Raw genomic sequence first — 13476 nt, forward strand, 5'->3', positions numbered from 1 at the left:
TTTATTGGTGAATTACCTTTAGATCCAAGAAATAGACCATTCAGGAAGTTCGCACAGTAGTAAAATTAATTTTCTGGTATTTTAAGGGGCTCGCATTAATTAATGTATATTCTAAACGTATATCCTCTTTCTATTCCAACAAAATCAAATATAATAGAATAATTAAATTTTGTTTTTTTAAATATTTCTAGAAGAATATATTCAGAATTATTTTCTCAATATTAGGCATTCCTTTATTACATCCTTATTTCTTACATTTTTCGAAATCGGAGTGTAAATATGTATAAAAATGTTACAAATTTCCGTGTAAACATTTGCGCAATTTTTATACTTACTCCGTCAGTATGCATATTACTGCACGAACGAATGGTGTCGTTTTACCGTTTCCCGCTTTTTCAGATTTATATTCTTCACAGTTTTATTCAATAAATTAGTGAATTTATGCAAAATGTTCAATGTATTCTATACTGGTTTTGTAAAAGGAAGAAACTTCGAATTCAATGAACTGTAATTATTTAGGAACTGTTCTTGATATTAGTTTAAAAAATTATGTCACAACAATTCCTTGTGCATTCTACTTAATTTAAGTAATTACTTAAAGTTCGATACAAAATTAGAATCAATATAAAAATCACTGTAAATACAATTTATATATTCCAGATAAAAATACTGTTGTATATCATTAAAAAGAACAATGCAGTTTGTAAACAGCTGTAGAATTGCAGGTAATTCCAATTACTTCTGCATAGTTATACATAATATACATACAAGTTACATATAATTATAATGAAGCGCGATTGATACATACCATTGTGAGCAGAACTTTAAAGTTGCTAATTTGTTTCTTTTTTTTATAAAAATATTAGAAAGACGATTGATTAAACTGTAAGATAAAATTACAATTTATACAAATGTATAATAATATGTAAATATATATATAATAATATATATGTATATATATATTAAAATGTATTTATACATACATAACTGCATTTATACTAATTTTATCATTAAACAGAATCTTAAAGAAACCTTTGAGACACATTATCCTGAAAGAAATCACTATATCATTGACTTACATAATTATATATTAATAATATATAATTTAGATTAACTCATTTATGACTATGATTACAATAGAATCAATATATATATATAGCATTAAGCGGAACTTTAAAGTTGCTACTATTTTTACAAAACTAATATGCTACTATCTGTATAATTACATATTAACAAGTAATTCGCGTAACTTACAAACACGATGATAATACGATTCATTTATAAACGTAAATTCACAGTTTCTGCTCTTTTAACTTATACAATAATTGCAACTTATATAATTACATCACTAATATATAGTTTAGCGTGATTCATGTATAATTACAATCGTAATGCGGTTAACAGTTCCATCGTTAAATAGAATATTTTAGTAGAAAATGTTGCTCCATCTGTGGCACAACCTATGGCTAAGCAGCAAAATATGTACCGGTACGAAATGTACATAAAAGAAATAAATGCTTTTGTAATGCATTAAGAACAGTATCAATAAATGAGATTCAATCATACAATTATTTAATGTTGCTGCTTTGACTAGAGAAATTAAAAGACGCTGTTAACTTCAATAAAGAGAAATATTAGTAACGTTCTGTGAACTGTATTAACAAGTGACAATTATGACTACAAATTATTAATAGGAGATATTATTATATTTTTCCCTAAATATTTTTTACCTAAATTATTCACGCCTTAATATTAAAGCATAAAATGTTGTTTATAACAATACTGTATTTTTTTCATATTTACTGAAGGAACAGTTTTTGGAAAACAGTCATTTTCATACACATTGCACAGAATGTATCCTCATGAAATTTATAGTCTAAAATAAATTTAAGTAGAATATTTTTACTGGACTAATTAGAATAGAAATATAATATGTTGAGGAATTTCTAAATGCCTTTCAAATTCAGGAAAACAACAAGTAAAACTATTGATATAATGTACAAAATTGACTCTAAAAAGAACGTTCTTTCAATCAAGTATTATAAAATAATTCAAGCCAAAGTTACAGTCAATTCAATAATTTTAGTTTCATGGAAGATTTTAAAAGTGATTGATTTTATGTACCGGTACATGTGAAAACTGCTAATGTAAACCTAAATTGTAAATATAGAATTCTCCAAGTCAACTTCATTGTTCATTACACTTGGAAGACTTCCGTTAAATCTCCTGATTGTCTTCTCCAGTCTCATTATCTACAAACTCAACATGCGTAAATGGGAAGTGACCAATCTTGCCATGCAATTCTCCTTCCCACTGGCCATTCATATTAGTCTTTGTTACTTTTATCACATCTCCAACTTCTAGTTTCAGGGCTGTTTTATCGTACGCATTTGGTACCCTTGCTTGTTTTACTTTTGCAAAAGCAGGCAATGTTCGTTGAATATTTGATCTGCGAGTGGTCCCTTGTCCGCTTTCTGGGTAAGGCATTTGTGAAGCAGTAACTTGTACAGAATTTGAATTCACCGTTGAACTTCCTCCACTTTCTGGGCGTGAATTATTCTCCATAACTGAATGGTTATCCTCTTCATATTTCTGAACGTATGGAACTGGAACCGATCCGGTTTGACCAAGGCTATTTTTGGCAGTCCACCACTGTTCTTCATCTTTTGAAATTATTGTAAGAATTTCACCTATGATAAATTAAACATCTATATTAGTTAACCAATGAATAAACAAATTTCAAAACTTCATTTATTTACGAACCTAAATAGAAGAAACAAAGCACACAAACCTTTCCTAAAAGGTAAGTCATCAGGATCATTGCCTTCAAAGTCATATTTTGCTATTACCCTCTGCGTTTTTTTCGGAGCAGGCCTGATTAATGGCGTTGTGTCCAAATAATGTAATTTATAAAAAGCTAGAAGGTTGGGAATATCAGGGAACATTTGGTCTCCAATCCGATAACGTATCTGATCGCCCTGCTGAATTTTATTTATTATATAGTGGCTAACTTTGCTGTCTTCTCGTACACACAATACAAAATCTCCTTGAATCGAAGTGCTGTCACGTACTAAGAACACACCACCTTCTTTTTCACCCATAAGTAAATCCGAGGCATCTTGACGTGACATTGCACCGAAATACCAACTAAAAATTAAAAGAAAAAATAAATATAAACTTATAGAACTTAACAAACTAAACGATATAAAAAGGACATTAACACAGGATACAAATTTTAAGTTGGCATGTGACAAATTGTCATCCTTAAAGTTAAACATTTTTTAATAGACTGTAATATTTTTTAAAATATCGAACGTTGCAAAGGTCACTTGAAAAATGTACGAGATTTCATTCAGATGTATCTTATAAAAGACTACGCGAACATCGTGATATAACTTTACAGGTTAACAGTCGATACGACTGTCTATTATTCGAAGGCAAGTTGAGAATCAAGTTGATAGAGAGCAGTTATAAGGGGAAAAAATACATCGCTATTTACCTGGACTTGTCATATTGATCGAACGCAGCGGCCATTGTTTTACAATAGATCGGTATTCAATCCGTCAAGATCGGTGGTGTTGAATTTGTACTTGTTGATCAATATATCGTGGGAGCGCCTCTCGTATGTGTGCGTGAAAAGGACCCGGAAAAAGTAAAAAACGCAACAGGGCCTCGATGGCGCGGCGAATAGCGCCCTACCATAGAACGAAGAGGACCGGGTTCGAATCCCGAATAAGTTTCTCTCTTTTTCCACAGATCCTGCAATATCAAAGAGCACTGTTCTCGAAGTAGCTTTAAACGTCTCTGCATAGTAAGATTTTTTAAACAGTCTTCCCCGAAGCTGTTCGTAGTTTCTCAATGCGGTATTTTTGAGACCGATATTTTCGAACGGGAAGAACGTACTACCTCTGTAAATAATACGTTAAAAAAATCGTCGGTCAACAGGGAGTTACATGTAGTCAATCAACTTTTTGAAAAATCACTTGTCAAAGAGTCTCGTGTGAAGTTGCGTATTTGATCGGAACGATTGCAAACATGTTCGAAGCAAGTCCTTACTTCCTTTTTTTTGTTAGGTTTCACACTCACGTCGAATATGTTGCACTTATTTCTGTTCCTTTTAGAAATTTCACGAAGATTTAAACATGCTTAGTTACGTACAAATTGTTCTCGGAAATCTCTTTCCAGTTGCACTCTTCCGAAAATGGTAACCAGCATATTCTACTGAAACCTACGACATAAAAACAGCAGCCAATGATTCGTTCAAGTTCTGCGTACTTTTAAGTATAGAGCTAGGAGAACGGAAACCCTCGTGAGAATCTCGGAAAATTCTTTCTTATCCAAGAATTTGAAGAATTCTCTATTACCGATGTCTTCGTGAAGAATATTTTTATTATACAGATTGTCAATTTTATAAATTGAACACTCGTTGTTAATAGTTATTCGCTTCATTAAAATATCTCAAAGAGAGCAGACGTGTTGATCATTCGTGGTAAAATAGTTAATGAATATTATATTATATAGCTTATGAAACACACAAAAAAGCTATGAAATGTTGTTTACAGCGCTATCTAACGTTTTAATGGAAAACTACAAATTTGTTAACCATAAGACCCTAATTTTCAAGGAAGCATACAGTACTGCTTCAATGCTTGCGATACTCGATAGTTTATTGGGCTATTCTGTTCGAGGATTTTTTGAATTATACGTCTGGGAAACGATGAAGATACAAATGAGACGTTAAAGAAACCCTAGAAACATAGAATTACGGTAGCAATACTGTATTTTTTTATCCGACTTCCAAGCTAAAACTAATTGTATTTCTTAATAACAACATTTATATGATTCGTCTAAAGCTACTGAACAAAATATAAAAATAAGGAGGTTTAAGGAAAATATTCTTTAACTGTCCATGGATTTATTTTATCTTCTCTCACTTATGTGTAACTTCTTTATGGGATTGATATATCCATTTGTTTCGTTCTAAATGATCCCTTTATCCTAAAAACTGCACGGTATGAGATATAATTAAAACAAGAAACACATCAGCTTTACTTAACATGATTCTGAAAAAATGGTGACTCATATTTCAGCAGCAAATCATCGAGCTAATTGTGTGATTAATGCTGCACACATTTCAAAGAATTCCATTGTATGATGGCCCGTCGCTTGGGGCGGTGGAAGTGTTGGATCTAAAATAAGAATTATCATATAAAATATGAAAATAAAATATATATTAATATAATATTTTACCACGTCCTATGTCTTCTCCTTCTTCGCTAGATAAAGACTTGAAATCTAATAAATAACTTTTACTATCAACTTGGTAAAGTTGTAATGACATTTTGCTATATCCATCAGTTATTTTATTTTTTTGACGTACTCTAACACTGTAAGCATTTATGATTTTCCATTCCTGAAGAAAGAAACAAATGTTACAATTAAAGGGACAACTCTAAATTATTGAAAAAATTAGTGACTTCCAATTCACATAAAATGAGGCTTACGAAATTAAGAGCTTTCATAGCACGATAAACTTCATTCATAATGTCATTAGGTTTAGACTGTGAACGAATTCCTAAATGCCATTTGGCCCGTTTCACTGGTGTACCACGATTGCCTTGTGTTTGCGATGATGTGCTTCCTTGTGAACTTTGTCGTTCTCGCAATGCTAAAATTATATAATAAATATTTTTAAAAACATATTAAACTTGAACAGTAAGTTCGAATATTTCTTCAAAATTTGTTAGAATAAACGCACGTGCTATTCTTTCTGGATGCGGTCTTAAAGGACTGTTATTGGAATCGTTGGGACTAAAAGCTACAGGAGGTGGGCTAGAGGCCACATAGAAATCCTTCAACTCTGCTTTAGCAGCTTCATCAGCGATTAATTTGTTGTCTATTATCAAATGATAAGCAATTGCCAGTTGGTCATGCGGATCTCCACCTAACAATGCAGAATGAACTTCTGCTTCCTTCACATTGAATTTCTCACAAACTTCATTCACTGCATCTATATTGATTACAGAAGAATCCTGTTCAACAGGGGATGGGAATAAATATGAAGGCAAATCCTTTTGAAACCATTCGTGTTTTCTAAAACAAAATAAACGTTTAATTAATTATAAAGTGTTACTACATTTCAATGTAAAAATTATTAGAAATTAATTATATCAAATTTGAAATACTTGATATCCTCGATTGTTGCTCTTTTCATGGGATCCACTTGTAACATATGACACAAAAGACTTACAACAGTTTTATTCAGGTACTCAGGAATGGGAAAAACTCCAGCTAAAAAGAATCTTTTCATCTCAGTCTTTACACAATGATTAGTAATAATACTAATAATTATATACAAATGTAACTCACATTTGATTTTACGAAAAAGTGTTGGTACATGTTCATCATCAAATGGTAATGTTCCACAAAGTAAAGCATATAATATTATTCCACAAGACCAGATATCAACTTCTGGGCCAGCATATAGCTTTCCTGAAATTACTTCTGGTGCTGCATAATTTGGAGAACCACAGGAGGTACGTAAGAATTCTCCATCCATCATCATGTTTGACAAACCTGAAGTTACATGAAAATACATATAAATAAAGCTTACTTATTTTATTTAATGTACAAGACATTCGTTTATCGTTATTTTAAAAATTAAATAAATTAAATATATTCGAAAAAAAATTATGAATGTCTTGCACTTGACTAAAGCTTTCATTTAGAATATAATAATATTCCAGCTCTATCCAAATACCGAAATCTGCTATTTTTACATGTAGATTTTGATCTAAAAGAAGATTTTCAGGTTTTAAATCACGATGAACTATCATATGCCTATGACAATAATCAACTCCTGAAATAATCTGCTGGAAAAATCTTCGTGCCTCGTATTCTTTAAGCTTCCCATGTTTCACAATATAATCAAACAATTCACCACCTGAGACATATTCCATTATCATGAATATATCTGTAGGTGTGCTTATAACTTGATACCTGATACAATGAATGATTAAAATATTAATTGTTTAAAGCATTGATAAATATAATTATACGCTTACAATTTAATGATGTGAGGATGTCTAAAGAGTTTCAGATTTTGTATTTCTCTTCTAATTTTTCCAACCACATCAAGACTTTTGATTTTTTGACGATTCAATATTTTTACAGCAACTTTATGTTTCGTTAAGACATGTTCCCCAACTAAAAAAGATACAAGTTATTGTTAATTTAGTAACTATATTTTATTAAAACTACATGAAATATGACTTACGTACTTTTTACTTTACCAAATGTTCCAACGCCCAAAGTTTGTCCAAGTGTATAATGACCTATCTTAACGATAGGTTGTGGTTGATTAGAGGGAATCTTTTCAGACATTTTTAATGTTCCTATAATGAGAGAGTATAAGAGTTATTTGAGACTGTTCAATACAACTAATTACTGTCATCACACGCATGTGACAAAATTGTAGTAAATTGTAACAAGGTCGAACAGAATTAACAAAAAAAGACATTCGTCGTTTTTGATCTCTTTATAAAAATTAAACTATTGCATTGAAAAATATGAAGGCACGAAAAATTGAAAAAAAGAGCGTATTTTCGCAAAATCATAAATCGGATTGCTAATGATTTCAATCACCTGACACTATTTACATGTTCTTTGACACTTATTATCTTAAAGACACTATTGCACAGCCATCAACGCAATGTTTCAATCATTTATTACGTAAAGTAAAGAATAGAAAGCCAGTGATAAATTTTCTATCTGCAGATATTTTTGTTTTTCAGAAAGGTGGAACTGTGCATCATTGAAATGTTTAACTCTAAGTACACTATATACACGCAGCACTATTACATCAGATTGGCGGCATATATGAAATCATCTTTTCATAGTTTCCAAAAAAATGTTTTAAAACTTTATTGTAAATTATGTATGCAATTCACATTTTTCATTGACTTTACGCTTCACTACTTTAATTTTATTTTCCAAAAATATGTAACACCTATGTTTTACAGTATAGTTTCAAAAGAATATATTTTATTTTAACAATAATCAAAAGTTTTATATTAATCACTATATAAATAATTACATAAATATAAATTAGTTTGTCAGTTTCTATTAATCAAGTAATTGACATAGGAATTTAAATGTACTTACTTTATTCAACCTTTGTACCGTACTCCTTTAATAAGAAGAGAAAAGCTTGGAACCGTCCATTATTTAACTTATAAGTTTTCTTATGAGACTTGCGCTAAATAACATATTATCGAAATGTCGGGTAAAGAAAGTCCAGTTAAATATTTTCTTAGCGGAGGATTCGGTGGAATTTGCACCGTAATTGCTGGACATCCTTTAGACACAATAAAAGTAAGGTTACATGATTATTATTAATGAATAAAAGAAATTAATTATTGTTATACAATAAACTGTAATTGTTAAATCATATTAAAACAAACTATTGTACTGTAACATTAAAACAATTAGTTTTAAAAATCAACCTTTTTAGTTGCAAATAGCATGTAGATGTTCTTAGTGTAGAATGATCATTTTTGCAAAATTTAATGTCAAAATTAAACCCCCGTTTTCCAGCTATATGTATTCCAAGTAGGATTATTAAATCCTACTTAGGATTTCACTCTATTTCTCTGAAGAGGATTGGCTCTCATAATGGAAATGTTCAATAAAATAAGCACAGTGTGTACTGATAATATTAATACTTATGATAGCTTTACTTCGTATTATCTACTTTTCCTCTTAAGAGGATTGAGCTTCTGATTATGTTTGCACTTCAAAGATCATTAACTGCTATAATAGATTCAACTTTATCTTATAAGATTATGTTTTATAAACATTAATGATTGCAAACATTGTAAATAATCATATAAGCAATTATTTTTTAAAAGTTATATACTTCTTTATAATAATAAAAATCTTTAGCGAACAAATATAAATACTCTATGATACAAATATTTAATAACAGACTTATACCAGTTTTATATGCTATTATCTTATAAGTTCTATTAAATTAAAAGTAAGAGCTTTATGGAAATAAATGTTTCCACTATTAAAATATATATTAGGAAAAAAATGATCTTTAACAGGTTCGTCTTCAAACTATGCCTGTGCCAGGTCGAAATGAAGTAGCCTTATATAACGGAACATTTGATTGTGCTAAGAAAACAATAACAAAAGAAGGTATACGTGGTTTATACAAAGGTATGAAGTAAGTTTGCTATGTTAGAAATATATTCCACAGATATTTTTCAACTAATTAAAAATTGTAAGCAAACTAAAAGAAAACATACAACATTTTATTTGTCAGACTATTTACATTCCTTTTCTTCATAGGTATGGGTGCACCTTTGTGTGGTGTAGCTCCAATATTTGCTATAAGCTTTTATGGCTTTGGTCTTGGCAAGCAATTAATAAGAAAGACTGATAATGAAAAATTGACACCTTCACAATTATTTGCTGCTGGTGCGTTTAGTGGAATCTTCACAACCTTTATAATGGCACCAGGTGAAAGAATAAAATGTCTTCTACAAATACAACAAGGTGATACAAAACCAAAATACAAGGGGCCAATCGACTGTATGAAACAGCTCTATAAAGAGGGAGGAATAAGAAGTATATATAAAGGTACCTGTGCTACTCTTTTGAGAGGTATGTGAAATCAATTTATCATTTTTCTTTTCATTTATTTTTGTAACGAACATACTACACACGTTACCTTTTCCCACTGCATTCCATGTCTCTTTTTACCATTTGCAATTTTCTGTTTTTGTATGTAATTATATGTATCTATCTATGCACAGTTTATGGTACAGAATTAATTAGATTATACTTAATCATGCAAATACTAAAAATTATGTATTCAAAAAAATAAATTCATAAAAGCCGAAAATTAGGAATTTTCCCGCTTTTTAATTTTGTTATTTTTATACACAAATATTAATTACTTGAAAATTAGCTAACTGATAATGTTGTTATCTTCATAAGAGTTTCTTCCAATAGAAGATTTTTTTAAATGTCTTCTTCTTAAAGTTCTGCACTGTAAACCTCCTTTTCGCAATGCATAGAAAACACCCCAATTTCGCAATCTTTTTGGTGTTGAACAGCGTGGTGCTGTTTCTCGTAATCTGTTTACCTGTGATGGGCAGAAATGCAAACAGTTTTAATTAACACATTTGAATGCAACTACATATTAAAAAGCAGCTTGTTATGTTTACCAATTGAGGATTCCATGTAGTCATAGAACAAGTACAATCCCATGGATTACCATCTAATCTTATAGTTGTTAATTGTTGCTGTTTATTTAGATTACGCAACATTTTGAAAAAATCTAGAGGTAGAGTTATTAATTTATTTTTCGAAAGAATAATTTCTTTAAGCTCCTTTTGTTGTTGTATTCCAAAGAGACCAGGTGGAATGAACTCTAACTCGTTATTAGATAAATCTATACGCTTAACGTTTTCCAATCCATAAAAAGCATCCATGGATATTTTACGAATATGGCAGTAACTTAGATCAAGATCCAATAATTTGATTAAATCTACAAATGCATCAAATTCAATACTTGAAATATTTCCACGTGCTTTTAACTCTAGTAACTCTGGCATTCCTTGAAATACAAAGCGTTCCAATACAAGTATTTCCAGATTGTATAAATGTAGGATTTCAAGTTGATGTAATCCTAAAAAGGAATTCTTCTGTAAATATAATTTTGAGTATTCTCCTCCCAAGTATAACTTTACTGTTGTATTCATGATTTCAAAAGTACTAAAACAAAACATATTTTTTAGCATTTATTTATTTACATATTATATTATTCGTTAAAAGCTGTATTAAATATTTCTAATTACCTTGGAAATACTGAATCCAAAGGATTTTCTCGAAAATCTGCTACTTTTAGCATTGGAAAGGGAGGCAGAGACAATTCTGATAAGAAAGTTAAGTTATTTCCTCTTAAATCAAGATTTTCAAGCATTAGTAAACCTGCTAAGTCAACACTTTTAAGCGTCAACAATTGGTTACTTGCAAGTGAAAGTACTTTTAAATTTGGTGTACCATAAAAACAAAATTCTGGAATAAATTTTAGATTGTTTTTCTCCAATGAAAGATGGACAAGACTATTCAAACCATCAAACATATGCCATGATATGTCTTGCAAAGCACAGTCATAAACTCTTAAATGAGTTAAACTTCCTAAATCGGTAAAAAGTCCAACAGTTTCTCTGTAACCTTCCATTTCTTGCTTATAAATATCATAAGGAAGTATTTCCTTGTCATTACTGTCGTCGCTATTTTGTTGACTTAAAAAGATCAACCTATGTCCTGTATTTAGTAACTGTTTGTTCCTATTTTCCTCATCAACGATAGTGTTCATTGGTTTAATTACGAGATTAGCTTTGTTTCTTTTTGTTGGGCTTAAACTTGTCAGCTTCACTCGCTCCAGATTTAAATAAAGAAGATTTAAACCTAACGGGTACAAAGAATCAATGGATAAGATAATTCCACCTTGCTTTCTGTGTTCATTATTCAAATTCTTTTGTCCAGATGCATCATAATCTATGCCTTGTATGTCTAATGATATTAAATCTGTAAAACGTTGAAATGTTGTAGATTGCAGGAGAATTTCAAAATCTCCCACACCTGACTCGAGTATGGTAAAAATCTGGAAAGTGGATATGTACATATGTATATGCATTTTTCTGATACATAATAGAAAATTTAAATATCTAGTAATATTCACTTGTATATCGGAAGGAAGTTTTTCTAAAAGTTCTTCATAATCTTCTGCAACAACACAGATTGCTACCTTCAAGAATTCTGTAATCATGGAATGATCCATGTGCAAACCAAATTCTAAATCGACATCACTGGATAACGTCTGTTGAAAAAAGATTGATTAGATCGTGAAAGATAAAAATACAAATAATCCTCATACCTGATCTTGGTTTGTTCGAATCCAACGTTGTAGAGGCAGATCTGCAAATCGTTGAACCTCACAAGAACATCCTTGTGGACATTTCACTTCCCAGACACTACCGATATCAATTATCTGCCCAAAGCACTTGTTCTAAGTAATATATACATATACATATTTATTATTATTCAACATACAATTAATAATTATTTTCTAAAGAATTTATATTGTGTGAATAAATATAGAAATAACACAAATAAGAAATAGCTTCAAATTTGCATGGATAAAATTATTTTGAAGCAAGTAAAGCTGCATTTGAATAGGAGGAAAAATTATATACCAGCAGAGTGATCAGAAGAATTAAAATAACCGTCATTATCCGTTTGGAACTTGAAGAACAAAGAAAAATGGATCTTAAAACCAGTAATGGTACGCTGGTTCGAAGGAAACTGAATTTTGTTAACTGTTATCTTTCTGCCTTGATGTCCCCTATCAAACAGGATGTTTCCTATCTAGCAGCCCACGCACACTATTCTTGTTTTATAATTATAAATAACGTTTTCACAAGATGCTCGGATTATGTAGATTCAGGTGGAACTTAATCTTTTTTCAAAATTATTGTATCCTATTTTCCATTGTGTTACTATATTTTTTTCATCATGAAATATGTCAAATATTCTCTGGCTTCTTTTTGAGTATAAGATTTTGTTGAAACTTTTAGATATTCCTGCTAGTGGAATGTATTTTATGACATATGAATGTCTAAAAGATTGGTTGACACCAAATGATGGTACCCTTGGATTATTACCTACGATATTTGCTGGTGGTTCAGCTGGTATTGCCAATTGGATTGTTGGAATGCCACCTGATGTATTAAAAAGTCGTTTACAAAGTGGTATGTATAACTGTTAAAATTACTTTATGAATTATTTATAGAAATTACATATTATATAATCTAATAAATTATTACATAAATTTTGTATAGCTCCAGATGGTACTTACAAACGAGGAATTCGAGATGTCTTTGTAGTTTTAATGAAAAAGGAGGGATTAACAGCTTTATACAAAGGATGTACACCTGTGATGCTCCGGGCTTTTCCAGCAAATGCAGCATGTTTCCTCGGATTTGAAATATGCATGAATTTTTTGAATGTGGTGTTACCTGGTTTATAAAGTAAACAATAACTATTAGAACACAGATGTAATTAAGAAATACTGACAGCAAAGAAATGTTATACTATCAATATACATTTAACTATGTTACATATGTCTAATCATATATATTACAAGTACTATATTTTTTATATCAAATAATTGAACAATATGTTCAATAACATCAGCATCAGGCACATTCATTAAAATGAATTATGATTACAGATACTATAATATTAACTGTTACTATATACAGTACGTTTCTCTATAGAATTTCTATTTCGTTAATTTTTTATATAAATATTTTGTAATTACAAGTGAAAATAAATCTTGGAATTCTTTTCCAATTGTCTACATTGAAATTTATACCTTTATATTGAAAAGAATGGTAA

The 13476-nt window shown here is 30.2% G+C and overlaps 4 protein-coding genes across 9 annotated transcripts; 1 reads left to right on the top strand and 3 right to left on the bottom strand.

Annotated features, from left to right (window-relative positions):
• Window positions 1-56: 56 nt before the first annotated feature.
• Crk (Crk proto-oncogene, adaptor protein) lies at window positions 57-4316 on the bottom strand. 4 transcript variants are annotated; one of them, XM_076373582.1, is made up of 4 exons: window positions 4159-4316; window positions 3500-3759; window positions 2792-3147; window positions 57-2690 (listed from the first exon to the last, which is right to left on the bottom strand). In XM_076373582.1, the coding sequence occupies exons 2-4, from the start codon at window positions 3532-3534 to the stop codon at window positions 2218-2220; spliced, it is 864 nt and encodes a 287-aa protein (XP_076229697.1). In that variant the 5' UTR covers window positions 3535-3759; window positions 4159-4316; the 3' UTR covers window positions 57-2217. The 4 variants fall into 4 exon arrangements, with proteins under 4 accessions (XP_076229697.1, XP_076229698.1, XP_076229699.1 ...); XM_076373583.1 differs by having other exon boundaries at window positions 3500-3908; window positions 4159-4298; XM_076373584.1 differs by having other exon boundaries at window positions 4087-4295.
• Window positions 4317-4762: 446 nt separating this feature from the next.
• AMPKalpha (AMP-activated protein kinase alpha subunit) lies at window positions 4763-7845 on the bottom strand. Its single transcript, XM_031977105.2, has 10 exons — window positions 7645-7845; window positions 7281-7394; window positions 7065-7206; window positions 6761-6999; window positions 6370-6576; window positions 6186-6291; window positions 5759-6093; window positions 5505-5668; window positions 5251-5413; window positions 4763-5189 (listed from the first exon to the last, which is right to left on the bottom strand). The coding sequence occupies exons 2-10, from the start codon at window positions 7381-7383 to the stop codon at window positions 5098-5100; spliced, it is 1551 nt and encodes a 516-aa protein (XP_031832965.1). The 5' UTR covers window positions 7384-7394; window positions 7645-7845; the 3' UTR covers window positions 4763-5097.
• A 252-nt stretch (window positions 7846-8097) lies between these two features.
• colt (carnitine/acylcarnitine carrier protein colt, mitochondrial) lies at window positions 8098-13382 on the top strand. Of its 2 annotated transcripts, XM_031977111.2 has the most exons (6): window positions 8098-8373; window positions 8596-8700; window positions 9108-9222; window positions 9355-9669; window positions 12654-12827; window positions 12918-13382. In XM_031977111.2, exons 2-6 carry the CDS (start codon window positions 8674-8676, stop codon window positions 13103-13105), a joined length of 819 nt encoding a protein of 272 aa, XP_031832971.1. In that variant the 5' UTR covers window positions 8098-8373; window positions 8596-8673; the 3' UTR covers window positions 13106-13382. The 2 variants fall into 2 exon arrangements, with proteins under 2 accessions (XP_031832971.1, XP_031832970.1); XM_031977110.2 differs by lacking the exon at window positions 8596-8700 and having other exon boundaries at window positions 8134-8373; window positions 12918-13342.
• LOC116427124 (uncharacterized) lies at window positions 9696-12612 on the bottom strand. 2 transcript variants are annotated; one of them, XM_031977104.2, is made up of 6 exons: window positions 12273-12605; window positions 11954-12085; window positions 11759-11896; window positions 10869-11680; window positions 10236-10785; window positions 9699-10153 (listed from the first exon to the last, which is right to left on the bottom strand). In XM_031977104.2, the coding sequence occupies exons 1-6, from the start codon at window positions 12306-12308 to the stop codon at window positions 9977-9979; spliced, it is 1845 nt and encodes a 614-aa protein (XP_031832964.1). In that variant the 5' UTR covers window positions 12309-12605; the 3' UTR covers window positions 9699-9976. The 2 variants fall into 2 exon arrangements, with proteins under 2 accessions (XP_076229693.1, XP_031832964.1); XM_076373578.1 differs by having other exon boundaries at window positions 9696-10153; window positions 10869-11896; window positions 12273-12612.
• Window positions 13383-13476: the final 94 nt, after the last annotated feature.

Source organism: Nomia melanderi, chromosome 14 (genome assembly GCF_051020985.1).
Source record: "Nomia melanderi isolate GNS246 chromosome 14, iyNomMela1, whole genome shotgun sequence".
NCBI lineage: Eukaryota > Metazoa > Arthropoda > Insecta > Hymenoptera > Halictidae > Nomia > Nomia melanderi.